This window comes from Gorilla gorilla, chromosome 1 (assembly GCF_029281585.2).
Source record: "Gorilla gorilla gorilla isolate KB3781 chromosome 1, NHGRI_mGorGor1-v2.1_pri, whole genome shotgun sequence".
Classification (NCBI taxonomy): Eukaryota; Metazoa; Chordata; class Mammalia; order Primates; family Hominidae; genus Gorilla; species Gorilla gorilla.
This window is the reverse complement of record NC_073224.2, coordinates 213,633,196-213,661,057: the sequence shown is the minus strand read 5'-3', so window position 1 is coordinate 213,661,057 and position 27,862 is coordinate 213,633,196. Positions and strand designations below refer to the sequence as shown.

Genomic DNA, 27,862 nt, shown 5'->3' with positions numbered 1-27,862 from the left:
AAGTTTCAGCAGTCCTCTCAGGAAGTTGGCAGCCTCTGGGTTGCTGTGAGGAAGTGGCTTTACCAGAGCAAGGGTTGTCTTTCTGGGCTGTTAACCTGCCTGAGCCCTGGACCAGGGGGACATCTGAGAAGCATGATGTTGAGTGCCAGACAGCTAGGTCTCCAAAGTTGGGCTCGTTGCTGGAGTCTGCCCCCTCAACCGCTGAATTCTTGCTGGGAGTAGTAGCAGTTTGGGAATGCCATCTGCAGCATGGAGCTGGGGTTGAGCTTGAACCACCCCAAGACCTGGGGTGGATCTTAAGGGTCAGCTTGAGCCTAGGCTCTCGAGTCCTGACATCATCCTCTACCGCCACGCTTTCCAGCTGTCAGCCTTGGTCTCCATCTGGTTCCTTGAGGGTGTGGCCTCTGCATCTTGCTATCACCCTTCCTTGTCTAAACCTTCCCACCTGAGTGGAGAGGAACTTGGGGGAAAATCTCTAAGCATGGGCTCTTCCTGCTGTCCTATGCTTCCTATCCCCTAGGGTTAGTGGTGCGTGTTGGGTGGTGGAGCGAGGGATCCCTTGGAGCAAGGTTCTTAGTTTGAGAACTTTGGGTCTGAAAGCAGCTCAAGCCTTCCAAAGCCCCAAGCTTCCCTGTGCTATTAGGGCACCTCCTCCTGGAGACTCTCGTGGCTGGGGAGTTGGATGCACCAAACCTGTGTGCGGCTGGAGAGGGAGGCTTCTGCCAGACCCTCTCCCGGGCCTGTCCTGCCACCCAGGCCCCTCCCCAGTCTCACACTGAGCTCCAGATCAGGGAAGGGCCGAAAAGGACGATCAGGGCAGCCGCAGAAGGGGCGCCCTGCGTGGGACGGGTCCGTTGCGCGCCTGGTAACCGAGGGGGAAGGGAAGGGGCCTCTGGCGCGCGGGGCGGTGTCGCGCAGGTCCCGCCCCGCCTGCCCGCGCCGCCCATTGGTCCCGAGCGCGATGACTTGGCGGGCGGAGCAGGAAGGAAACCGCTCCCGAGCACGGCGGCGGCGTCGTCTCCCGGCAGTGCAGCTGCCGCTACCGCCGCCCTCTGCCCGCCGGCCCGTCTGTCTACCCCCAGCATGAGCGGCCTGCGCGTCTACAGCACGTCGGTCACCGGCTCCCGCGAAGTAAGTGTGCGCCCGGACTGGCGCTGGGGGAAAGCGCAGGGCTGTGTCCCGGTGCTTTGGACCCTAGCGCCCGGGACCCGCCCCCAGGACGGGGGCGGGGTGGGGGGAGTGCGTCGACGAGGTGCTGGGCACGGTCTCCCGGATCCGGTCCCGAGGCCCCATCCTGAGCGTCTTCATCGGGCATCCTGGGTCCTTTGCAGCCGCAGTATGAACTTCCCGTGCCCATCCCCCATCAACCCCACACCCATTCTCTGCACTCCCACTACCGGAATGACCCTGACCACGACCGCAGCCTGCCCTCCCCTCCCCACCGAGCCTGATCCCACTTCCCTTCACTCTGACCCCCTCCCCCGTGGCTGATAATCCCTCTCTTCATCCTGCACCACCTCAAGCCTGACTCATCCTCCCAACTCCTAGAGGCCAGAACCCTCCCCTAGTGTGGAGGGGAATGGGGGGACAAAAGCTCCTGGTCACAGCCTCTCTCACCCTGCCCAGCGTTTCCCCCATAAATCCTCCAGCCTATCCACTAACCCCTACCCACCCTCTGTCCCCAGATCAAGTCCCAGCAGAGCGAGGTGACCCGAATCCTGGATGGGAAGCGCATCCAATACCAGCTAGTGGACATCTCCCAGGACAACGCCCTGAGGGATGAGATGCGAGCCTTGGCGGGCAACCCCAAGGCCACCCCACCCCAGATTGTCAACGGGGACCAGTACTGTGGGGTATGGGCTGGGGGACGGGGGGGTGGGGGGAGTGTTGGAAGAGGACTCTAGCCAGGGTCATATCTGCCACAAAGCACTTGGGCCCCCTGCATTCAGGTGACCACCCCTCGCCTCCCCTTCTCCAGGACTATGAGCTCTTCGTGGAGGCTGTGGAACAAAACACGCTGCAGGAGTTCCTGAAGCTGGCCTGAATCAAGCCTGTCCAGAGTTCCCCTGCTGGACTCCATCACCACACTCCCCCCAGCCTTCACCTGGCCATGAAGGACCTTTTGACCAACTCCCTGTCATTCCTAACCTAACCTTAGAGTCCCTCCCCCAATGCAGGCCACTTCTCCTCCCTCCTCTCTAAATGTAGTCCCCTCTCCTCCATCTAAAGGCAACATTCCTTACCCATTAGTCTCAGAAATTGTCTTAAGCAACAGCCCCAAATGCTGGCTGCCCCCAGCCAAGCATTGGGGCCGCCAACCTGCCTGGCACTGGCTGATGGGCACTTCTGTTGGTTCCATCAGCCAGAGCTCTGCCAAAGGCCCCGCAGTCCCTCTCCCAGGAGGACCCTAGAGGCAATTAAATGATGATGTCCTGTTCCATTGGCACTGTGTCTGGTTGGTTGTGGCCTGGGCCTCCTGGGTCCCTGCCCTGGGCAAGGTTGGTAGTTGTGACTGTGCTGAGACTGCTCTGTGGGAAGGGTGGCTGAGCTGTTCTCTTGTGACTGTCACCTCTGTGTTAGTGCATGTGTTTGGATATGTCTGACACACAAATACCTGTATGGACCAGTGGTTTCTGGAGATGTCTGGGTGGGCCACCCTCCAGTTCACATGCATGTGTCCATATCATGCTTGTGCCTTGGCGTGTAGTGCATATTTGCATGCCTGTGAGTGTGGCTATCCCATGCACCTGTGTTGGAGCACAATGGCTAAGAATGAGTGTATCGTGGGAGGTGGGTACCCAGCTGCAGTTCTGCTAGTTTGGGGGCATGGGTCTAGTGGCAAAATGGCTTTGTGCGGTGTTGAAGTGTCCCCACGAGTTGGTGGGTCTGTGCCTGTGCACAGGTATCCGCTGGCTGCACACATACACAGTGAGGCTCTGCTGTCCCAGCTGAGAATGTAAACCCAGCTGGGGCCAGCTCCTTCCCCCCACTGCATCCCTCCCTTCACAGGATCCACTTAGCCCTTCTTGGGAGAAAGAGGAACCTAGAAGACAAAGACCCAGCAGCCAGGCCCACCAGCCGGGGCTCGAGTTACCAAGGGGCGGGTCGGCACCGCCCCCTCCCTGGCCCAGCTGGTCCCAGGCCTTTCCTACGTGCCTGGCGAGATGGCCCACCCAAGAGCCTGGTTGAGGGGGTGGGCGCTTTATTGGGGGCTGGGACTGGGTCCGGGACAGGGACCAGGACTGAATTTCAGGCTGGACTTCGGGGCTCGGCGTGCCCGCAGCAGCAGTGCTGCTTTGGGCACAAGGCCTGCAGCCTGCAGCGTGAGTGTATCGTCCTGGTAGAGGGTGGGCGGGAATGTGCTGAAGATCTCAAAGGCAGAGGCATCCATGGCCCTGGGGACCAGGCAGAGCAGATCAGGCTGGGCAGTGGGACCAGAGCCCCTCTGTGGCCCTGGCCCTGCCCTGCGCCCACCTGGCCTGCGCTAGCAGAGCTCGCACGTCCCCAATGGTGTTGTCAGGCTGCATCATCAGTAGGAAGGCCTGTTCCCCATTCTCAGACTTGATGCGCAGCATGGAGAGCGGGGGTGCCGGCGTGTTGGGTGACTCCTGGCTCCTGCACAGCCCAGAGGCCATCAGCACTCGGTGACCCAACGCCCCCAGGCCCTCACCTCCTCATCCCGCCCTCACCTGTCTCGCTCAGCGGCCAAGGTGGGCGTCTCCACCACAATCTCCTGGATCCGGGCAGGCAATGGGCAGCAGTTCTGGAAGGTATCAGTGGAGGGTGGACAGAGCCCTAGGCCCCATTTGAGTCATCCCCGCAAACCTTAGAGGGACACATCCTTGACCAGGGACAGATGAGACCAGTGAGCAAAGCGGGAGGGGGTGTTCTGTATAAACCAAGGCCAGAGGAGAGGCAATGGAAGGGGAAGAAGGTTCTGGGAGGCAGCCCCATGGTTCCCCCCAGGTAACCCCCCGTTTCAGTCTAATGGAGACAGAACCCCACACAGACGATGATCAGGCTGGAAGCCCACCCCAGCCTGGGGTCAGGGAAGGCTTCCCTCGGAAAATGACAACTGAGCTGTGACTGAAGGATGAATGGGAGTCCTTAGAAATGAAATGGATGCAGGGATATTCCAGACAGCATCAACAAAGATCCTGGGGTCAGGGAAAGCTTCCTAGAGGTGGCGACACATTTGGGCAACTGCCAGCATTATGTGTGGCTGAAGCTGGGGCTCAACTGGACTGGAAGGAAAAGGTTGGTGTGAGGACGGGCCTGGCAATATAGGACGGGCCTTGAGTGCCAGCATAAGGAACCTGGCTTTATCTCAAGAACCACTGGAACATTTCAACAGGGAAGGCAGCCTGGAGGATGGTCAGCAGGGGCAGGAGTGGCAGTGGGAGGCAGCTGTCTGGGAGAGACACTCTGGACCCTAGACTAGGGTGGTGGGTGGTGGGAATGTGGAGAAGGGATGCATCTGGGAGAAGTTCTGGGGGTGGACAGACCAGACAGGACTTAGCAATGTGTGGGTGAGGGAGGCAGAGGAGGCCTGAGAAACTAAGGTTTGGTGCCTTTTACAGGTGGACACCTAGGAGGAGAAGCAGAATAGGGAGCGAGGAGACAGAATGATGAGGGCCAAGGAGAGTCTGAGGCAACCACGAAGGGAGTACCCAGTACTGAGTTGGATATTTTGGCCTAGACCTTGATGGGGTGGCCTGGGCCTTGGGCTCACCCCTGGCCTGGACTCTGACTTTAGCCCTCTTACAGCTAACCCACCTGCTTTCCGGGGCCCAGCCAGTGCCCTCGCCAGCCTCACAGTTTCCAGGAGACAGTGGAGCAACAGCTCTGAGGGACTGACTCATCAGGTGCCTCAAGCTTGAGCCTTCTGACAAGACACTGTTCTGGCAGGCTGGACCAGGCTGGTGCTAAAGTTCCCCCAAGAGGGCTGGGGGAGTTAGCATTGGCCTCACCTGCAAGGTGTCCCTGATGGGGCCCCGGATGTCAATCACCTCGCCTTGCCGGATCACAAACTTGGGGAGCCTGTTCAGAAATTTCTCAGCAGTCATCCTGGAGCCTACAGGGAGAGTTGGGAACCGGGGCCCAGGAAGGACTATGAGTGGTGGTGGAGCCCCCCTGGAGTTTGTTCTGCAGTCCCCCAGCCCCCTGGCTCAGCCTGGAGGCCAAACTCACCTGGGTGCTCCTCCACCCTGTCCAAGGCCTTGTGCATCCGCTGCCTGCCCACCACACAGCCCTCGCCTGGGAAGGGGTCCAGTCCATCCTCCAGGTAGACCTGATTGCGCAAGTCACTCACCTGGCAAGAAAGAAGGGCGACAACGGCAGCGGACCCAGCTCTTCAGCCCTTGGCCCCACTTTCATCCCTATTTGCCTAAACACAGGCCAAGGGTATGGTCTAATGCAACCCCCATTTTACATATGAGGAAACCCAGGCCTCAGGAGAGCCACGGTTCATACTGCTGTCATCTCCCTCAGCCCTGCTGCTCCTGTAAGCACCCTATCCACGCCAGCTGAAGCTGCAGTACTGACACCCTCCTTGGAGATCCCCCTCTCAGGAGCCTACTGTGAAGGCAGAGTGTGAGGGGGTCAGGAGAGGACAAAGCCCCTGCTTTTTTCCAGTCTGCAGCACAAACCGCATCTCGTACATGTAACCTCACTTGCCTTATCAAGGCATAGCTCCGAGGCCCCCGTTGTGGCATGAATGCCTTAAACACCCCCGCGTCATGACTCATGCTGTTTCCTGAGCCCTGGTGACACATGTTCCCTCCCGGACACGCCCTCAGTGCGGCACTAACCCACCACCTTCTAGAACACGAAGCCTCATGGGCTCTGGTGGTGGCACCTACCCATGGGGCCAGCTCTACCTTACGTCTTTGAGTCCCAACATCTGTCCCCTCTGCTTTGCATTTGTGGCTCACAGCACTGCCTCCCACCCTACCCAGATAGCTTCAGGAGACTTGGGGGGACAGCCGGGCCACTTCTGCAGGGACCCCAGGTTGTCAAGGTGTCCTGAAAGCTGGGGAGGACTAGAAGGCAGTGGCCCCGCAGCTGAGGCTGTCTCCAGGGTGCCAGCAGAGGGCGCTGCCTGCTGCTCTGTTTCGGGCCTCTCCGCTCCCTTCCCAGCCCGGCTTCAGACTTATCCTTCTGGAAGGCATCAGACTGGGGTCCCCCAGGGAGTGCAGTGGCTTCCCCTCAGAATGGGAGGTGCCTGGGGAGGCTGTGTATCCCCACTCCCTTCAAAATCCCCAAAGGTGTGGTTTGAGGAGCAGCTCATCACCTTAAAGGGGACCCCATTGGGGTACAGTCGCTGGAGCTCTGAGGGAAAGAAGCCATCCAATATGTCTCGGAGGCAGCGCTGCAAGGGGAGAGGAAAAGTGAGGGGGTGGCCTGGGCCTTGGGCCCACCCTGCCCTGCCACTGGTCTGGATGGCAGGCCCTAGATCCAGGGTCACCCAGTGCCGCACTCTGGAAACATTCAGAGTCCCAGGCCTTGGGAGAGGGGCCTCTGCAAGTCGTGTGTGGGCCTGGGTGCCCCGTGGAGGGCAGGCTGGGCCTGGGGTGAGCTGGCTTCATCATCCCCAACTAACAGTGGGCAGCAGGGGCACTACAGCACCACCCCCCCCAACACCGCTCCTACCTGTGTGGAGGGATCGTAGAAGGGCTGGAAGGGCCCGTCGAACATCATGATGCCATTCCGGTAGAGCTTCAGCGGGATGGGCTTGAGGGTACGCAGCCGTGCCCCGCCGGGCACTGGTGTCACTTGGGTGTCACCCTCTACCACCAGCTCACTAAGATCCTGCAGGCTGGCCAGCAGCCTGTCAAAGTCCACCTCAGGGGGCGCCAATGAGTCCCCTGGCAAAGAGGACAGACACCTATGAGCCGCCTTTTGGCTGTCATGTCCCTAGCAGCCCTAGCCTCTGTGGCTCCCTCCCAAGCTGGGCAGTGGTCTTAGTGTCTCCTTAACTGACTGCCTGGGGAAAAGGAAGGACAACGCTAGATAATAACAGCAGCTGTCTTTTATTGAGCACTTATTTTGTGCTAGGGGTTTACTATCCATATTCCATTCCCACTTCTTATCAAGCCTATCTATAAAGGCTATAATCACCTCCATTTTTTCAGATGAGGAAACTGAGGGTTAGAGAAAGTTACATGGCTTGTGAGGAACACATTAGTAAGGAGCAGAAGCAGGATCTGATCCCAGATCTGTGTCAGGCACTGGGTTGGCAGCTGAAAAGCACAGGGCAGAGCTCCCAGCTCTGGATCGAGGCCTTCTGGATTCAAATCCCAGTTCCTCCCTTCTATCTGTGTGACCTTAGGTCATTTAATGCTTGTGCTGCAGCGTTCTCTTCTAGAATGGATGACAGTAGTATCTGCCTCCTAAGATGGCTGTAAGGCTCCAAGAAGTAACCATGTAAGAGCCAGCTTGGAACACGCACGCTGTCCATGTTTGCTACTGTGCCCAACTCCACCTTGCACACATGGTCCTTACGCCAACCCTGAGGCTTAAGGCAGGGGTAATTATTTTTATTTATTCGAGATGGAGTTTCACTCTTGTTGTCCAGGCTGGAGTGCAATGGCACAATCGTGGATCACCGCAACCTTGCCTCCTGGGTTCAAGCAATTCTCCTATCTCAGCCTCCCGAGTAGCTAGGATTACAGGCATGAGCCACCACACCTGGCTAATTTTTGTATTTTTAGTAGAGATGGGGTTTCATCATATTGGTCAGGCTGGTCTCGAACTCCTGACCTCAGGTGATCCGCCCGCCTTGGTGTCCCAAAGTGCTGGGATTACAGGTGTGAGCCACCACGCCAGGCTGAGGCAGGGGTTATTTAGTTCCATTTTACACATGAGGAAACAGGCCCACAGAGATGAAAAATGACTCGTCCCAAGCCACTTGGTGAGAGGAGGAACTGGGAAGGGAGCCGGGGCTGACTCTCAAGTCTCTTTCCCCCACCCATCTGCACCATCAGGAGAGGGAGGTCAGAAGAGGGACAGATGGCTCTCAGGGAGGATGTAGGGACAGCTGCTGGCCAGAACAGATATGGGACAGACCTTAGGTTGTGCAACTATTTCTGGGTCACAGACCCCTTTGAGAAGCTGACAAAGCTCTGGCCTCCTCTTCTGAAACATGTGTGGCACATACAGCTGTGCACTGGCTTCAGGGGAGAATACGGAGCGGTGGGGACAGCCGTGACAGACAACAGAGCAGAAAGGTGGAGGGCAGGTAGATGCTGGCTGGGTACAGACCAGGGGCCTATTCTGTCATCTTTGATGGGACCTGGCCCCCAAGTAAGTCATCTGTTTGGGTGTGCCCTACAACACACCAATAACTTTTGGGGCCTCAGAGAGGCTGTTTTTCAACAGGACAAGCAGGCTGCGGCAGGATGTGGGTCAGGGCTCTGGGGACCTAATTCCTTTCCTCTCAGTGGTGCAGTGGCTGTACCAGGGAGGTGCAGATGTGTTTCCTGTTGCTTTTGCAGCAGGTGAAATGGTAGGCCCCAGCTGGCCTTCTCCTCTCCCCTATACTTCCTACCATTGAAGGGGCTATACCTGCCCCCAGCCCCTCCAGGGGCTCCCCCCATAGTCCCTGAGATTCCCAGGAAAAACTCGCCTAACAGAATGATACCAAGACACTATTTTCTTTTAACAACTACCTTAAAAACAAATAGGCAAACCTAAAAACAATAGAACAATAGATCATCTCATACAATGCCTGCCTCAACCCTCTTTTTTTTTTTTTTTTTTTTTTCCGAGAAAGGGTCTCCCTCTGTCACCCAAGCTGGAGTATAGCGGCACAGTCATGACACTGCAACCGTGACCTCCCGGGTTCAACTGATCCTCCCACCTCAGCCTCCCAAGTAGCTGGGACCACAGGCAGGCATCACCACACCCCGCTAATTAATTTTAAAAAAAATTGTAGAGACGGGGTCTCGCTGTGTTACCAGGGCTCCATCTTCTTTATAGATGGGGAAAGTGAGGCCCAGAAAGGTCAGATGACATGGCCTGATCAGACCAGACAGAGCCAGGAAGAGCACCAAATACACCAACTCCTAATTCAATGCTCCTGCCGCCTCCCAGGGCCGGGGGTTTTTCAGGCTGATGAACATGGGTAGTTGACATGGGATGGGGTGAGACCAGGGAGGATGCCAAGAAACGACGAAGGGGAAGAGAGAAGCTTGCCAAGAAAACGGCCCTGGCTTAAAGAAGCAAAAGCAGGTGGCCCAGGCAGATGCTGGATATGATAGAGTGGAGATGAGACGAGGGGCCAGGAAGAAGGAACCACAGCTCTGGGCAAACCAGCACTGAGAGAATGAGGTGGGAAGAGCTACCACAGCAGGGCCTTGTGAAGCCAGTGAGCCCCCACCACCCCACCAGGGTTCAACTGAGGCCTGACCCGTGGATGGAGAGAGGTGCAGTTGGGGAGTCACACAGCAGGAGGAAGGTCAGAGGGCAAGTCCTAGGTCTGCCCTGAGCTAGCAGCAGAACTCAAATGGAAAGGCACTTCCTCTTTGAGCCACAGCCGTCCTTTCTGTGCAATGGGAGATGGTAAGAACCCTGTACTGCCTGCAAGATCCAGCTGGTGAACCTGTCTGTAAATGACAGCCCTGTGCCAAGCACCAGGAGGCAGGCATCACCATTTCTGTTTTACAGATAAGGAAATTGGGCCTTATGAGCTGTCACGCCCCAGATCATGCAGCCTGCAGGGCCCAAGTGACTCAGCCTCAGTGCTCAGTGATCACATAGGCTGCCTCTCAATATTGGTTCTTGAGAGGCTGCTTACTGGGGTCCCTTTTCCAGGGAGAGTGGCAATGCTGCGAGATCACCTCTGAGGCCTCATCCAACTTTGAGAGCCCACGAGTGTATTAAAATGAGAAGGGAGGTCAAGTCCAAGCTCTTTGTCCCAACTCCCAAGACCCTTACTTAGCACCCAGCCAACCCTCAACATGCCCCTCGCCTTGTGCTCTGGTGGGCACTGCAGGGCACTTCCGAGCTCTGTAACCCTGGGCCTCTATGGGCCTCAGCTTCCTCTTCTGTACGATGAGGACGATAAAAGTTTCCACACTTCACAGGGCTGCTGTGAGGCTTGGAGGAAGCATTTGGCAGATGGTGGCTGTTGTTGTCCCTAGCACCGCCTACTCATCGCTGGGCTCAAGCTGTGCCCACTCACCCCTACCTCCTCCAAGAAGCCTTGCTAGGAGCCACCCCCAACCTGCCTTGAGGCTGCATGCCTGGAGCCCTTGCGCCTACTCCCTTGGCCCTCGTCACAGGCCGCTGCTTTCTGCTTGCTTGTTTGCCTTCCAGCCATGCTGGGCACCCCTTGAGCTCAGGAGCATTGAGCCCTGGGCCTGGCCCAGAGCGGCTGGGCCACTAGAAGCAGGGTTGGATCCTGCTTTCCAGCAATGTCTGAGCACCCATGCTCTGCTAGGCCCTGCCCATCATGGCGATGCCCACACCCAGGGTCCTGCCATCCTCAGGCTCAGACTCAAGTGAAGAAGACGGGGCGGCAAATGGCGACAATGGCACGTGTAAGTATCACTGTGGGGGCTGTGGAGCCCAGAAGAGGGCCAGACCCTACCATGCTCAGTGGAGAGGTGGCAGCCCCTCACTGCACAAGTGCCCACGTCACCCTGGCAGCTCACGCGGTGCCGCCCTCCATGTGCCTGCCCTTGACCCTCAGGCACAGACGGCTGCAACAGGAAGTGGAACCACTATTACCACACATCTGCAAGCCAGGCCCCGCTCTGGGGACTTGACTGCAGTCACTCTGCTCTTCAGAGGAGCCAGTGCAGGAAAGGAGGCCCTGCAGGTCTGGTCCCCGCCAGAGCACTCAACCAGCCTCTGGACTGGCAGGATCTGAACTCAGGCCTGCCGGGTCCCACCTGCAGCTCTCTCTGGCCCCTGCCATTGAGCTACGCACCACCCTGTCCCCACCTCATCATGTGCAGATGAGTGTCCCAATGTGCTCTGATCATCCAAGCCTGGGCACACGGGCATCACAGCCAATCACATGCAGCTACACGCACCCTTGCCCATGTGCCAAGCACTGGGACATGCATGACAACAGCTAGGTGACAGTGGCTGTCACAGTTTATTACCACATCCATTCAGTGGCCCTAGGAGCCCGTCAGCACGACTGAGGAGCAAATGAACTCAGAGGGGGTCAGCGATCTGCTGATCTGGGGTCTGACCCGACCTGAACCCCGCCTCAGTCAGAGCTTTTAGCCCCTTCCCTCAAGCAGAGCCCTCCCCACAGAGCAGCACAGCCCACACAGGGCAGTCAGAGTTTGCTGGCGGAGGTTGGATTTGCCCTGAGCTTCAGAGGGGAGGGAAGCGGGCAAGGCGCTCTGTGGGGACAGAGCAGGAGCAAAGGCTGGAGGCAGAAGTGCAGGTGGGGAGGGGTCAAGCCAGGTGGCTCTGGGATTGAAGGGCAAGCCCAGGGGCAAGTCACGCAGGCTGCGGAGTCAGGGGGTCTCCAACCCAGACTCAGGAGTGTGGGGCTTGAGAGGAAGGAGGGAGGCGTGTGGGGTGCTGGCAGGGAGAGGTGGAGCCATGGAGGGAGGCAGGGACTGACTTGGGTAGGGGAAGTGGGGATTTCAGAGGGGGATGAGAGGGTGAGGATTCTCAGGGGAACAGGGAAGCAGTGAGGAGTGAGGAGCTCAGAGATGCAGAGGGTGGGTGGGAAGTGAGAACTTCAGAGCTGACCAGAGCTCTCAGCCCCGAGGCCCAACACCTGGCCCCAGTGGCGTGTGACCAGAGCAGGACTGTCCCTTTCATGTCTCCACGGACCCTGAAGCACCTGGCACAGCATCCTCTGTGATGCTGGCAGAGAGAGGGGGAGAGTGAGCGATCCAGCCTGAGGCCAAGCCCCTTCATGGCCCCACCGGCCCTCCTCCCTAGGAGGCCCAGGCTCCAGAAAGCTTGATCACCCCCCTGGCTCGGCACAGACGGCCCTGGCTCACCCTCCACAGGCCTCCACCCCAGCGCCTGTGGGAGCCTCTCCAACAGAGGGAGAGCAGAGCAACCAGCCGAGTGTCAGGCAGGCCAGCAGGCGCCAGGCTGTGAGCCTGAGGCCCCTGGGCAGGAGCAGATTGGCACCTGGGGAGAGAGGAACGGGGACGCAGGAGAGAGATGTCCCAGGAACAGAAGCTGCTAGCGACGAAAAACGTCATTCATCTGGCAGAAAGAGCCGAATCAAGGCCCCCGCCCATGCTGAAAAAATCAAAAAACAAAAGAAGGAAGAGAACGCACGGAGGGACCACATATATGGCCAGGGCCTCCAAGATGGAGGGCAGGGTTTTTCACAAGTTACTTTGACTTGAGGCACTCAGAGCACAACCAACCAAACAGGGCAGAGTAGGAATCCACAGAGCCAGGTCCAGAAACCAGCCACCTGGAAAGGAGCAAGGAGGTCCCCCCTGGCCAGGAGGAAGGCTGCCCTGCAACAAGATGGCAGGCCTACCTGAAGCCTGAGCCCAGCCTGCCATGGCAGGGCCCAGGGTGGGGCACTTGTGGGCCTCTGGCCTAGATCCAGGATAGACATTCTTAAGAGCACCTGCAGCCACCCGATAGGGCCTCACCTCTCACTGATGCCAGGCATCCCTCGAGAACTCTCCCCACGACACCCACCCTGGGTTCAGTTAGAGCTTTGGAGTTGGCATGCCTGGGCGTACAGTGCCCTGGGCAGCAGGGACACGCTCCCCTTCCTAGCATCATAGGGACTGCACAGCCCCCAGCTTTGCTGTGTCCCAAGTGTACTCAGCATCTTTCCCGCAGCTGTGCTCCCTCGGGTTATCCCTGAATCCTCCGGTCCTCTCCCTCATGTAAAGACACAAAGGCCACGGATTCTACTTAAATCTCTCTGCCCATCCCTTCTCACCATCCCCACCCTCAAGCTGGGCATCATCTCATCTTCTGCCTCAGTGACCAACTGCCTTACAGTGGGCTGTCAGCCTTAAGTCTTGCCTCTCTTCCCTCAATAATGAGTCCATAGACTCCTTAAGTGCCTCCCTTTACCCATCTGTGAAATGGAGTAACTCCTGGCCCCTGTCAAGGCTATGAAGATGCTGGCAGGCACAGTGGCTCACAACTGTAATCCCAGCACTTTGGGAGGCTGAGGCAGCAGGATCACTGGCATCCAGGAGTTCAAGACCAGCCTTGGCAACGTAGCGAGACCTCGTCTCTACAAAAAATAAAGAAAATCAGCTGGGTGTGGTGGCACGTGCCTGCAGTCCCAGCTACTCAGACAGCTGAGGTGGGAGGATCACTTCAGCCCAGGAGGTTGAGGCTGCAGTGAGCCATGATTGTGCCGCTGCACTCAGCCCAGGCAAAAGTGAGACCCTGCCTCAAAAAATAAAAAGAAAAATAAAGAAAAGAAAAAATAAAATGCTTTGAAAGCTGCAAATGGCTGGGCGCGGTGGCTCACACCTGTAATCCCAGCACTTTGGGATGCCGAGGCGGGAAGATCACGAGGTCAGGAGTTTGAGACCAGCCTGACCAACATGGCGAAACGCCATCTCTACTAAAAATACAAAAATAAGCCGGGCATGGTGGTGGGCGCCTGTAATCCCAGCTACTCAGGAGGCTGAGGCAGGAGAATCGCTTGAACCCAGGAGGCAGAGGTTGCAGTGAGCCGAGATTGTGCCATTGCACTCTAGCCTGGGCGACAAGAGCAAGACTCCATCTCAAAAAAAAAGAAAGCTGCAAATGGCACAAAAATGGGAAATGATGTTTTGAGAACAAGCAGTGAGGGCGTTGGACCCTGAGATCTGGGGGGATCCGGCCAGAGCCCAGGCCTAAACAGGAGGCAGGATTCTCATGTTTGGAGTCTGGGTTTTTACCTAGCAGGAAACCAAGAAGTTGTCGTCATCTTCCAAATGGCCCCCTTGGAAGCTGTGCTCCTATTCCCGTGGGACCACCCCTGCCCTCAGACTTTGGAAACAACAATGGCTGCAAGGCCAGAGATAGGCGCTCTGCGTTTAACTCATTTGCTCCTTGTAACTCCCAGGGAAGAACACTCCTGTTTTGTCGATGAAGTGAATAGAGGTCATCTGCCCAAGTCACACTTGGGATAGGAGGTAGAGTCGAGCTGAGGACCCAGGTGTGCCTGACTCTAGAGCCTGGAGAAGCATCTTTTGGGTGACAATCTCCATTCTTTGAAGAGAATGGGCCTGGTTTTCAGAAATGGCCAGTTTTATGGACCCAAATCTGTGGGTCTATAGGAGGGGACTGTGGGAGGAATCCCTCTAGATATTAGAAGTTAAAAATAAGACATGGTAGGCCAGGCGTGGTGGCTCACACCTGTAATCCCAGCACTTTGGGAGGCCAAGGTGGGCAGATCACGAGGTCAGGAGTTCAAGACCAGCCTGGCCAACATGGTAAAACCCCGTCTCTACTAAAAATACAAAAATTAGCTGGGTGTGTTGGCACACACTTGTAATCCCAGCTACTCAGGAGGCTGAGGCAGGAGAATTGCTTGAACCTGGGAGGCAGAGGTTGCAGTGAGCCAAATCGTGCCACTGCACTCCAGCCTGGGTGACAGAGCAAGACTCCGTCTCAAAAAAAAAAAAAAAAAAAAAAAGACATGGTAGGGGCCCACAGAACCAGGTGGATTCCAAGGGCCATAAGCAAACCTGGAGAGGGAGGCCAAACCTGGGAATTTGGCAGCAGCTTCTAGAACAGAAGGATTGCTTTTTTTTAAAACGGCAACAGCTTCCAGATTGGTGGCGTTTTGTAGACTATGTAACCTGAGGCAAATAAGGCCTTGCTACCTCTTGTATCTCTGGGTCTCTGACAGATGAGCAAGAGAGAGCAGAGGTGGGACCGCGGAGAAGTGGGCCAGCAGGTTAAGTGGTCAGTGATGGAGGCCAAGGCTGCTCCCACATTGTCTCAGGGGCAAGTTGTGGGCTCTCAGGGAGTCTTGGGTCAGGGACCCGGGCACGAATGAGATAGGCCTCTTGGGGAGCTGCCGGCCAACAGCAAACTGTTGGAGAATTCCTTTTGAAGAGGGCCTGGGGCGGATGCCCTGCTCTACCTGGCTTCCAGAACTTCTTGGCTGTCATCCAGTCCCTCTCACCATGCTCTGAGACTGTCTTGCTCTCTGAGTCCTCCTGGTCCATGGGCTCGCCTACCCACTGCAGGCCATAGTCACTGAGGAACCGCTGTGGGAAAGAAGGGGGAGATGCAGGGGCACCGTCAGCTCAGCCCCTTCCCAGGGAAAGTCAGTGTCAGCCCAAAGCCCAGCCTCAGTCTGCAGGCAATGGGGCCCCCAGAGCTGACCAGACAAAGGGATGAGTAGGGGGATCTTGCCATTTCCTGGCTGTGACCTTGGAAAGCCACCTCAGTCCCTAGAGCCTCAGACGACTCCTCTAATAAAATGGAGTGACAGTTCCTGCCACATAAGCTTGTGAGGAGGGCTCAGTAAGATCACTCAGGTCAGCGCCCAGCCCATGCGAGGGCTCGGTAAGGTCAGCCTCCTTGGCTGCAGGAATCATATGGCCTGGCCCAAGTGTGAGAAGGAGGCAGGGCTGAGGGATGTGAACCATGTGCCAGCCTCCCTAGGGCTTGGCCGCATGTCCCCTCTGCCACAGGAAACTTCTGGACTGTCTACATGTCCACACCCCGACTTCTTTTCTCAAGCCACTCTAACCTGGCTCCATCGCCATACCTCTCTGAAACTGCTCAAGGTGCTGCAGCCACCAACCTACCCGCTGCCAAGCGCATGGGCACATTTCTGTCTTTATCTTTCACCATCTGCTAGTTTTCCTCCCATCTCCTGGGCTGTTCCTTTCCAATTTCCTTCACCGTTTCCCCTTCCTATCCAACACCAACTCATGGAGGCCCAGCTCCATCCACATGCTCTCCCAAATATATACGACAGAACCCAAATTTGTATTTATGCAGATTTCACCCGAGCTCCAGACTCACATTTCCAACCGTCCACACTTGGATGTCTAATGGCTGTGGCTCTTGTCCCCCTGTCAAACCTCCCCCGTGCCAGGTTTTCCTGTCTCCAGAAATGGCACCCCCTCCACCTGGGAATCCTCTGTGGCCCATTCCTCCAGGATGACCCACAAGGCCTGTGGTGCCCCCTCCAATGCAGCCTGGAACCCATCCACTGGGCTCCATCTGCTGCCACCACCCTAGTTCAAGCCACCATCATCTTTCTCCTGGACAATCCAGGGGCGGCGCCTGCTTCCCCCGTCCTCTCCTCACCCACACCACCCACCCCCACAAAGCAGGGTGGTCTTTTTGTCATGCCACCTCTCAAACTGAAGCCTTCCAATGGCTTCCCATTTTTTCGGGACAGGATCCAGCCAGAACCACGGGCGGCTCCAATGTGATGAGGCCCCCACGACCTCTTCTCTTTTCCCGTTCTTCTCCCTCCTTCACACAGCCACCGACCACAAGCCAAGTTACGTGGCGGGAAGTGGCACCTTCCCTGTCTAAGGCCTGGATCCTCTTACCCCGTTCCCCTCCTCACTCACCAGACATCATGCCCAATGTCACCCCCGCAGGTGGTCCCCCAACTTGCCTCTGTGGTGTCACCCATTTCATCAAGTCACAGCACTCTCTGTACTTGTGTACCTGTGTACTCGTTTGTTCCCCTCCCCACAGACTGGCAGCCTCATGCAGGCGGGGGACCATGTCTGTCTTGGTCATGCTCTGCCCCAGGCCTGCCCCAAGCAGATCCTCCAGATGAGGCTGTTAAATGAATGAAGTGATAACTGTGTGGCGGAGAAGCATGCAAGGGCAGTCATGCCCCTGCCCCGAGGCTGTGGTGCAGCCCTCACCGCCTGTGGCCACTGCTCGGGGACAACCCCAGGTATGAACAGCTTGGAGTGGGAAGGGCTCTCAGCTGCAATTGGAGGTTTGCTGCCAAGGTTTTAAATTAGATTGGGACTTTGGAAACCAATTCTGCGTGGAGAGGGAGAGAGGCTGAATCCCAGGAAGAACTTCTGGCAGGGCCCATGCGTGCCTGGGACCCTTCTCTGTGCCTGGTGTCCCTCTAGTTCCCTTGCTGTTTGAATGGGTGTGTGAGTGGGGGAAAGAAAGGTGACTGGGGTCACTGAGTCCCCAGTGAGCAGAAGTCACAGCCAGAGCCAGCAAATTGCTTAACCAATTCAGTGCTAGGTCCTGGGTGCACAGTGACATACAGGAGGAAACTGCTCCCTCCGTTGTGGAGTTCAGAGTCCCACAAGGGAAGAGAGATGAGGTACTGAGAAAGCACGGGATGGAAAACCTGCCTAGGAGGCCTGGGGGATATGACTGAGGAGGACAGTGGAACTGACCTGGGGGAGGTGGGGAAACATTTCAGCAGAGGGAACAGCAACAGCACAGCCCAAGGCCCTGAGGTGGGAAGCAGCTCCATGAGGTCAAAGACCCAGAGGAAGGGCCTCATGGCTGGAGGGGAGAGTGGTTCAAGCTAAGATGAAGAGGCATGCAGGGGCCAGCCCGCAGGGGCCACAGCGAGGACTGTACAATTCAGTTCAGTGGGAGCCATGAGGTCTGCTAAGCAGGGGAGAGGCATGTTCAGAGGGCCCAAAAGCAGGGGTGTGCCCCAGCCCCAGACACCTCCCTGGCTCTTTAAAGTCTGGGCCAGTCCTGGGTAGGGAAATGCAGGGCAGGGTCCCTGGGTGGGATGTGACGAGGAGAGGCCCAGAGAGGTGGGCTCGGACCCAGCTCCTGAGGAATATGCCGTGAAGAGCTGGGGACTGCTGGCTGCCCGCATCCCCCGGGGCCCACCTCTCTCACCTCCATCTCCCTGACCTGCCGCTGCAGCTGCACGCACATCGTCTCCAGTTCCTCCTGCCGCTGCAGGGTTGCCTCGGCTTCAGGGAAAGACAGGGACAGGCTTCAGCTGCCCCAGCAAGACACTGCCAGGTCACCTCTGCCCTGAGGGTCATCTGGAGAAGCTGTTCTGGGGATCCCCCAAGAACTGCCTCTTGGCCCCCCACCTCTCTGGCCTCTCCTCTGACCCCGTGGCGGTGCCTTGACGGGCCCTAGGAGGCTGCCACTCCCCTCAGAGCCTCCTCTCCTCCACACTTCAGATGGGACTCGGTCCCATGTAGGAGGGCATGGAGTGACTCCAGCACTGTCCTGGATATGCTGCAGCCCCTCTGTGGGCTCAGCTGTCCAGACCCCACCAAGTAGTCAGCTTGATGCTCTTGATGCCAGAAGCCATTGTGAAGCTTCCAGGAGCCCTGGGCCCAGGGGAGGTGCCTGACTGGGGGCGCAGGTCAGCCCTCCAAGAGCCCCCTACCTGGGTGTGGCCGGAGGGTCTGCACCAGGTCCTCTAGGGCCGCTATCTTCTGATCCTGTAGCATAAGACACAGAGCACAGGGCCTGTGGTTCCCAGAGCCCTGCCCAGACAGGAAGCTCCAGAGCTTTGCCTACGCTGGATGCTGGGGAGCAGCAAGCTCCTGCCACCCTTTGGCACAGCCACTTCTCCCGGACCTCAGATAACCCTCGCAGTTCCTCTGAGGTAGGGAGAGGTGCGGCCCACACCTGAGGACCCCCACATCTGAGGGTGCCGTGCTCTGCTCAGCAGTCCACTGTGCCACCCAGTCCAGGGTCTACTGGGTCCTGCTTAGCTGAGGGGAAGACCCCCCAGCCTCTCGGCTCAGGTCACAGGGACCTAGATCAGGCCCAGGCCACACCTGGTCCTCAAACTGGGCAGGTCAGTGTGGGAGATGGTTCTAGAATCACCCACCCTAGTCCAACTCCTGGCCTCCCCAGCCCAGTCCCTCCACCTCTCAGACCGGCCCCTGGTCCTCTCCCACCTGGAGCCCCACCTTGGACAGTATCTCATCAGTCTGGGCCTTCACCTGCTGCTCCAGGTCCCACAACTTCCTCGTCATGAAGGCCATCAGCTCCGAGTCATGGGATGCAGGGACTGCCAAGCACACAAAGTCTTTAGAGCCCAGACCTAGAGCCGAGGCTGAGTTGTGGGGGGGAGGGAGGAGGATGGGGTCCCAGGAATGGAAATGAAGGTACTGAGAGCAGCTCCCACTGGCATCATAGGAACTGTTCTAAACACTTCATGTAGATCAACCCCCTGTAATCCTTGAAACACACCCAGGAGGTAAATGAACTGTTTTAGGAAACTGAGACACAAAGGGATCAAGTAATTTGTCCAACATATACAAGGAAGTGGTGTAACATATGGGTGACATCACCCTGAAGCATTGCCAAAAATTTCACCCTCGATCTAATCAAACCTCCAAATCTAGTGTCCAGTTGGTACGCAAAACGGCAGATAGAGGAGTGAGGCAAACACCCCACGGGCAAACTGCCAGACAAAGCCAGAACGCGGGGCGCTGTAGAAAACAGGAGCCAGGGCCGGGCATGCGGTGGCTCATGCCTGTAATCCCAGCACTTTGGGAGGCCAAGGCAGGTGGATCACTTGAGGCCAGGAGTCTGAAACCAGCCTGGCCAACATGGTGAAACCCTGTCTCTACTAAAAATACAAAAATCAGCCGGGCATGGTGGCAGGTGCCTGTAATCCCAGCTACTCGAGAATCGCTTGAACCCAGGAGGCGGAGGTTGCAGTGAGCCAAGATCGCACCACTGCACTCCAGCCTGGGTAACAGAGTGAGGGACTCTGTCTCAGGAAAAAAAAAAAAAAAAAAAAAAAGTATGAAAATGGAAAAGAAGAGAAACCTACAGGAAGAAGCAGGCCTTTTCCTTTTCTTCCCCTAGACAGTGTCCTTTCTATGTATGAAGCAGGAACCGCGGCCATCATCCTACAACCACATGAGGCTGACATGCCAAGGCAGGTTCAGTGGAAAGAGGGAGAAACCTGAGCCCCTGATGATGTCTTGGAGTCACTGAATTAACACCCCTGGAGCTGCCTCTTTAGGATTTCTTTGCATGTGGGATAACAAAACTTCCTTAATGTTCTTGTTGGCTGAGGAAGGGTTTTCTTTGATTTATAGTTAAATGCATCTTAATTGACAAACATTTGGGAACTGTCTACACATGGAGTGCAGGTGAGCTCACCGGGGCACAGTGGACACAGAGGAGAATCCAGGCCAGAGGAACATCACATTGAAAAGCTGAGGGCCTGGGTGCAGTGGCTCGCACCTGTAATCCCAGCACTTTGGGAGGCCGAGGCGGGCAGGTCACTTGAGACCAGGAGCTCGAGACCAGCCTGAGCAACATAGAGAAACCCTGTCTCTACTAAAAATACAAAAATTAGCCAGGCATGGTGGTGTGTGCCTGTAGTCCCAGCTACTTGAGAGGCTGAAGTGGGAGGACTGCTTGAGCCTGACAGGTCGAGGCTGCAGTAAGTAGTGATTTGCACTGCTGCACTCCAGCCTGGGCAACAGAGCAAGGCAGTCTCCAAAAAAAAAAAAAAAAAAAAAAAACCCGAGAGAAAAAAGGAGGTGGTGATGACAGCTAAGAGACAGAGCCTAGAAGCGGAGGGTAATGGGAGGGCAGCAGCTTGGTGCCTAAGAGCTTGAGCAGTGGACAGTATAGGACACTGCTGGCAGAGAAGTAAAATAAGACAGGCAAGTCCTCATCTGTTACCTTGGTAGGGACAGATATTGGCTGGGAGTGGGAGAGGAGGGGATGACAGGGGAAAGCAGGGAGAGGACACCTGGAGCTCTTTCAAAGAGAGAACCTGGTTGCCATGGTTACTACTGAAAGTGACCTGGCTGGGTATGGTGGCTCATGCCTGTAATCCCAGCACTTTGGGAGGCTGAGGCAGGAGGACTGATTGCGCCTGGGAGGCTGAGGTTGCAGTAAGCCATGATCGCACCACTGCACTCCAGCCTGGATAACACAGCAAAACCCTGTCTCAAAAAAAATAAAATAAAAAAGAAAGTTGACCCCAGCCAGGGTATAGGAGATCTTGGCTTTGTGGTGAAATGGCCGCGGAACCTTAGGCCAGGCTCTTCCTGTCCCTTTTTCCACCTCAATTCCCTCCTCCGGTAAAATGGAGGGAGCCTGGGGGAGGATCATCAGGCCCTTCCCTATGGCTGGCCTCCTGATGGGCAGCCACCTGAGCACCTGAGCACGCTGAGCACCTCGTGTGACAAGCGCTGGCCAGGGGCCTTCCACCGAGGAGCATCTCATTGAATTCTCCCAATACGCTGCCCTCGCTGTTCCCATGCCCACTTCACAGAGGAGGCCTCAGAGACAGAGAGATGTGAAGTTGCTTGCTCAAGATACCACAGCTAGTGAGCTAGTGGAAAGTTCTAACCTTATTTCCAGCATCCCCAGATCCCGCCCAGCACTCTGCAGGGCTCATCCCTGCCTGCCCATGTCTCCCCTTTTCTCAGACCTGCTAAATCCCCGCTCTGGGAAGCCACCCTGACTAGCCCCATCCCACTTTAGGTGCCTCCATGAGCTCAGCATTGCCACAGTCCTCTGCCAAGCTAAGCAGACTGTCTAGGCGACTTTGGGCCTTGCCAGAGCCCTGCAGAAGCAGGAAGCTGAGCTCTACCCTCAGGCTCTTCATCCCTCTCTGACCCTGAATCCTGAGCCCACTGATATCACATCTGGTAACTATAGCCACAGCCTGGCCTGGGGCTGGGGCTGGGCCTCGGCCTCCTGAGCTAAGGGTGGGGCTTGTGTGGCTTTACGCCAAGCCAGGTCCCTACCACGATCAGCCAGGAGTGGAAGCAGCTGCCTCAGACCAAACAGGCGAGAGGAAGGGCCATGCCTCCCCAGGCTTGCCCCTTCTCTGGGGCCCCCTCCTGCAGACAGGACCCAGACCCTTCAGGCCTCTGCTCTCACCTTGCCGACTCACAGGGGCACCTACGCCGCCATAGCAGGAAGGGACTGAGATCTTTTCTTCTGAGCCACGCCCATCACTCAACATGTCCACCTCATCTTCTGCAGACAGGGATGCCTAGGTCACCGCTCTGGGGCCAAGACCCAGAGGAAACTCAGGCCCTGGGCCCTCGCCAGCGTGACACGGTCTATGCACTGTGCCCCAGGGAGTTTGAGAGAGAATTCACAAGGCTGGGGAGCAAGGATCCAACCAGAATGGGGCTGTTTTGGAGTTCTTCCAGTCCTGCTCCCAGGGGGACTGGCATGGCCAATGCCAATGCCATGGTGGAGAGTTGGGGGGCAGGGATCCAAAGGCCTGAGCTACAAGAGTCAGGGTGGCAATGTATGGACAGGCCTCCCGCGAGAAAAGGCTGTCACACTGGAGGAGGCTGGAGGGGGAAGGGGGGCTGGGATCCAGACCCCTGGGCTGGGTAATCTCTTGGCCCTCACTTGGTTTCTAGGCACACACTGACCAGTTCCACAGTGGGTCAAGGGGTTCAAATGTGAGTGGCAACATCTGCGCCAAGGGTATGGGGCCTCCTAATCTGAGAGCTTCCAGGAGGAAAGCCCAGACCTCAGGGAGGACAGCATGGGAGCTGCACATAACACGGTGGAGGCCGCTGCTCCAGCTGACAAGGGCCTTTGTCGTGTGATTTCTCTCCATCGGTCCAACTGTAGGAGGTGCAAGCACATGAGAGGCAAAGAGGGCATGAGGGCGGGGCACACTTACCATCTCCGTAGATGCGGATTCCTCGCCTCCTGGGAACCCAGGCAGGAAGAAGGAAGAAATATAAGTTAGGGCCCCTGGAATGATACCAGGGATAAGGCTCTGGGCACCGGACTTCAGCCAAAGCTCAAAGAGATGGAAGCAGGGCCTCTAACTCCGGAGGACTTCCAGCCCCAAATCCCAGCCCCAGCCTGGGGTGAGACAAGAGACAGGCTTCGAGGTGTCTGACTTCACCCAGTGGAGAAGGATGGGGAAGGGGTGAAGAGCAGAGTCTTAGGTGGGAAGACTACAGGGCTTGCAAAGCCCATGAGCTCAGCCCCAGCTCTGCTCTGCAAAGGCTGTGAGGCCTGTTGCTTAACCTCTCTGAATCTTCTAGGCCTTAGAATGACTCAAAGTGGGGCCAGGCGTGGTGGCTCACACCTAGAGTGCTGGTAATTCCAGCACTTTGGGAGGCCGAGGTGGGTAGATCACGAGGTCAGGAGATCGAGACCATCCTGGGTAACACAGTGAAACCCGTCTCTACTAAAAATACAAAAAATTAGCCAGGCGTTATAGCACGCGCCTGTAGTCCCAGCTACTGAGGCTGAGGCAGGAGAATCGCTTGAACCCAGGAGGCACAGGTTGCAGTGAGCCAAGATCGTGCCACTGCAATCCACAGCCTGGGCGACAGAGCGAGACTTGGTCTAAAAAAAAAAAAAAAAAAGACTCAAAGTGGTATTCCGAAGAGCAAGAAGGAAGAGAGGTAAAAAATGTTTTGAAAACATGAAAGTGCTAGACAGATGTAAAAGATTCCCTTTACTGAACCCCACACAGGGCCTGGCCCAGGATAGGTCCGTAGACCATCTGTGTTTGCAGAATTAATCAATGAACACTGAATGAACAGATGGGATGCCAAGCCACTCCTAAAAGCACAACCCAGTTTATGCTCAGATCCAAAGTTGGGCGCCCCAGAAGAAGGTATAAAGAAAAAGACAGTGGTCAGGGAAGGCTATGTGGCCCTTCTTTGTATTCCCCAAGACACTAGGAGTCATTGTCCTCTGGCCATGGAAGGATGGAAGAGGATACAGGAGCGGGGACAGAAAGACCCCCGAGGCTGGCTCCTTACCCAGGATTCACAGGCTCCGAGGGCAGGGGCACTTTTCGGGTCTTGCTAAGGGAGGCCAAAGGTGAGCTCATAGTTCTACTTCTAGAATCCAGCTGTCAGGAACTCCCTAGAGGAATGCAGGAAGTCAGCCCTTGGGGACAGACTCAGGGCTCCAAGCCCAGGGGGTAGCCTGAAGTTTCCACTTCCCTGGCTACTCTTCCTAATGGGAAGCACTGTCTAGGCAGCAGTACCTTTTGCCTCTTCCACTGTCCCCACAGAGGTTTCTGGAAGTTTCTGCTATCTGCCTGCTCCTCTGGGTATACGGCTTTCTGCTCTGAACTGAGAGACCTTTGGCCTGGTGGTGCTTGGGAAAGGACTGTGAGGGTGGGATGGGATGCAGAAATGAGTCAGAAGCCTGGAACTTTCCCAAACTTAGAGCCTGAAAATGCTACTACCCAGGAGGCTGTCCATCCATCAGCCAGCTGGGTGACACAAAGCCCAAGTATCTCCTTTCCTCCCACCAGAAACCAGGTGCCACTCCCAACATCTCAGAGCCAGAGAGGCCAACCCACAGGCAGGATTCAATCAAGACACAGTCTATGTGGGCTGGGCTCGGTGGCTCATGCCTGTAATCCCAGCGCTTTGGGAGGCCGAGGTGGGTGGATCGCCTGAGGTCAGTGGTTCGAGATCAGCCTGTCCAACATGGTGAAACCCTGTCTCTACTAAAAATACAAAAATTAGCTGGGCGTGGTGGCGTGCTCCTGTAGTCCCAGCTACCTGGGAGGCTGAGGCACAAGAATCGCTTGAACCCAGGAGGTGGGGAGGTTGCAATGAGATGAGACTACACCATTGCACTCCAACCAACCTGGGTAACAAGAGGGAAACTCCATCTCAAAAAAAAAAGACACAGTCCATGTGACACCAAGGTTAAGATGCCAGGTTTTGCCACTCACTAGAGTAACCCATCCTCAGTTTCTTTTAGTATAAAATGGGGGTTGTAATAGTACTGGCACAGGCAGGGTTCTGAGCAGATTCAGGGATAACAGAGAAGGTCTAGCCCAGCGCCAAGCTCAAAGGAAGCACTGAAAAATGTGAGTTGGGGCTGCTGTTGTTTTTGCTGTTGCTGCCACATAGGAGGCACTCATAAATGTTAGTTTCCTTTCCTTCCCTCTTCCTTCTGGAAAAAGGAGTGCACCTGAAGGACATAATCGAAGGCTACTACTCTATTCAGTAAATGACCTCAGGTGATCCGCCCCCCTCGACCTCCCAAAGTGCTGGGATTACAGGCATGAGCCACTGCACCCAGCCTGGACCAAATTTTTTAGGACAAATCCAAAGAAGTTCCACTTTGAAGATGTCTGGTTCTGGCCTCAACCCTACTTCTGAAGTCAGTCAGCAAGGGAATCCATGCTGCCTGGAGGCAGCTTCCAATGCCTTCACTGCAGAGTTTGAGAATCATGCCCTGCCCCTTCCTTGGAAGGAGCCCTCCTCAAGGATCAGGCCCAGAGTTTCTTCACCCCCACCATCCAGCCTCCCAAATCTGTCCCCACTCTGCCCCAGCCCCTGCCCTGTCTGGGCAGCCTCACGGGTTGTATAGCCAAGGCTCCCTTCATTAGTTCCCATGTGCTACCAGAGAGATCTTCTTAAAACATAAAGCAGGCCGGGAGCGGTGGCTCATGCCTATAATCCCAGCACTTCTCACCCACAGAAAAAAATTCAAAATTCTGGCCAGGTGCGGTGGCTCACACCTGTAATCCCAACACTTTGGGAGGCCGAGGAGGGTGGATCACCTAAGGTCAGGAGTTCAAGACCAGCCTGACCAACGTGGCGAAACCCCATCTCTACTAAAAATACAAAAATTAGCCGGGCTTGGTGGCAGGCGCCTGTAATCCCAGCTACTTGGGAGGCTGAGACAGGAGAATCGCTTGAACCCACGAGGCGGAGGTTGCAGTGAGCAGAGATTGCGCCATTGCACTCCAGCCTGGGTGACAGAGCAAGGCTCCATCTCAAAAAAAAATTCATAATTCCTTGATATAGGTGACCTGGTCCCTGCTTATGTCTCCTGACCTCATCTCCCATCTTGCCGCCTCCCACACTTGAGCCACCTCAACTGCTAGCAATGCCTCAAATGCATATGTATCCCCCCTGCCTCAACCTCCATCCCCCCACTCCCAGAACGGTCTCCTCACTCCTACCTGCACCCTTCCCTTGGCCAGCTCTTTTTTTTCCCCTTCAGTTTGTTTTTCACTTCTATTTTAGCTTTTTATTTGAAAATTATTATAGATTCACAGGAAATTAGGAAAATAGTACAGAAAGATCCTTTGTATCCTTCACCCAGCTCCCCTCAATACTTTTTTTTTGTTTTGTTTTTTGAGATGGAGTCTCGCTCTGTCGCCCAGGCTGGAGTGCAATGGCGCAATCTCGGCTCACTGCAACCTCCGCCTCCCAGGTTCAAGCAATTCTCCTGCCTCAGCCTCCCAAAGAGCTAGGATTACCGGCGTAAGCCACCCCACCTGGCCCATCTCTATAATTTTCTTACTTCAAAAAAGTTACACAAATGGAATTATACAGTATGCAACCTTTTTCATAAAACAGCTTTGAGATATAATTCACATATTTCACCTTCTTACAGTGTAAATTTCTTTTTAGTATATTCACAGAGCTGTACTACCATCACAATTTTAGAACATTTTCGTCAGCCTAAACAAACCCTGTACCCTTTAGCAGTCACCCCCAACTTACCCTCCAGCCCCCACCCCTTTTCCAAGGCAGCCTTAGGCAACCACAAATCTACTTTCTGTTCTACAGACTTGCCCACACTGCACATTTCATATAAATGGAATATATACTAAAATATACTAAAAATTGAAATTTACACTTTAAAGGAGTGAAGTATGTAATACGTGAATTATATCTCAATAAAGCTGTCATAGGGAAAAAAACAAAACTCCTAAACCAAATCCAACATTTTCGTCAAACTCACTTCCTCCCACTTCCCCCTTCTTAATGGGACCCCATCATCCAACCACATTTTTTCTCTCCTTCCTTCCCTCTTAACGCCATCTTGCCTCCTACATCAAACCCTGCAGGCTAAACTCTCTCACATATAGCTGCCCCTTTCCATGGCCACCGTCGGCCGTCCTAGTGGGACTCTCACTGCCCATTCTGGGGGCTGTCACATGGCCCCCAACTGACTTCCCTACTTCCAGTGTCACTCCAGTCCAGTCCGACACATTGTCTCCAGGTTAATCTTCTCCCAGATTACAAGGGCCCCTGAGGGCAAAGGCTGCATTTCCCTGTCCGTTTGGGGGGACTCCTGAGGGCAGGGGCATATCTCTTTCTCCTTCAGATTAGGGAGCCCTGAGGACAGTCGCCTAACTCCTTCACTTTGGGGCTTCCAAGGGCGGGACTGTGACTACCCCTCAGGCCAAAAGCTCCTTAAGGCAGAGTTGTCACCCACTTCAGACCTGGCTCTGAGAGCAAATCTCTGTACCATGCCTCTACATCTGGAACCAAACTCAGTGCTTCGCTTGACTCACAACACTCTTCTTCACACCTCCTCGGCCTATCCGTCATCCCCAGAGCCCAGAGCTCTGGCGGGGACACGGTCCGGCCCGCTGCCAGGACTCCCTAATGCCCCCAGGACGCGCTCAGGGAGCGACGTCTATCACGATCTAACCCAGCCCTGGAGGCCGTGTCGCCTCCTTCCGCCTCCACGCGTAGTCATGGTAAGCAGGGTCTTGAACCTCTCCTGTGGGAGCCGCGGAGCTCGCAGGCCCTCGGTGCTCGGGCTCCAGCCTGCGTGGGGACTCCAGGGGCACAAAGGTCTTAAGCCAGACTCACCACGCGGGGCCGCTAGCCGTCCCGCAGCGCCGCCATCTTGTTGTCACGCGGTTTCCTAGGCGACCAGGACCCGTGCACTTCTCATTGGCTAGTTTGAGGGAGGCCTGAGCAACCTGCAGACCGCGAAGGTGGATACAGTCGCCTGTGCTCGGATTCTATTGGCCCACAGAGTCGGTATTCTTCGCGGGCGAATCCCAGAATGCACCGCTCTGAGCGGGCTCCAGGTCCGGGGTTGGGGGCGGGGCGGGAGGGGGGGTGGTTCGTTCATACCCTCAGGTGCGGGAGGAAGGAGCCTGGGATTAGGTTAATGAAACTGCTGGCAGCCTCACATTCAGGACCTGAATGTGTGATCCCGACAGTGCCGCTATTTTGCTAAATTGATCTTGGGAGGAATTATCCCTCTTAGCTTATTTCCC

At 55.9% G+C, this 27,862-nt stretch overlaps 2 protein-coding genes across 23 annotated transcripts; one reads left to right on the top strand and one right to left on the bottom strand.

Moving 5' to 3' along the window:
• The first annotated feature begins 661 nt into the window (after positions 1 to 661).
• Positions 662 to 2,446, top strand: SH3BGRL3 (SH3 domain binding glutamate rich protein like 3). Its single transcript, XM_004025227.4, has 3 exons — positions 662 to 1,131; positions 1,686 to 1,853; positions 1,979 to 2,446. The coding sequence occupies exons 1-3, from the start codon at positions 1,084 to 1,086 to the stop codon at positions 2,042 to 2,044; spliced, it is 282 nt and encodes a 93-aa protein (XP_004025276.3). The 5' UTR covers positions 662 to 1,083; the 3' UTR covers positions 2,045 to 2,446.
• A 739-nt stretch (positions 2,447 to 3,185) lies between these two features.
• UBXN11 (UBX domain protein 11) lies at positions 3,186 to 27,579 on the bottom strand. Of its 22 annotated transcripts, none has more exons than XM_004025244.5 (16): positions 27,447 to 27,550; positions 23,855 to 23,979; positions 23,625 to 23,730; positions 22,523 to 22,551; positions 21,757 to 21,855; positions 18,795 to 18,907; positions 18,275 to 18,329; positions 17,767 to 17,843; positions 15,047 to 15,173; positions 6,652 to 6,866; positions 6,293 to 6,370; positions 5,191 to 5,311; positions 4,971 to 5,074; positions 3,690 to 3,763; positions 3,475 to 3,615; positions 3,186 to 3,395 (listed from the first exon to the last, which is right to left on the bottom strand). In XM_004025244.5, exons 3-16 carry the CDS (start codon positions 23,693 to 23,695, stop codon positions 3,203 to 3,205), a joined length of 1,497 nt encoding a protein of 498 aa, XP_004025293.1. In that variant the 5' UTR covers positions 23,696 to 23,730; positions 23,855 to 23,979; positions 27,447 to 27,550; the 3' UTR covers positions 3,186 to 3,202. The 22 variants fall into 22 exon arrangements, with proteins under 22 accessions (XP_004025293.1, XP_055244540.1, XP_055244549.1 ...); XM_055388565.2 differs by lacking the exon at positions 27,447 to 27,550 and adding an exon at positions 27,071 to 27,333; XM_055388574.2 differs by lacking the exon at positions 27,447 to 27,550 and adding an exon at positions 27,143 to 27,333.
• Positions 27,580 to 27,862: the final 283 nt, after the last annotated feature.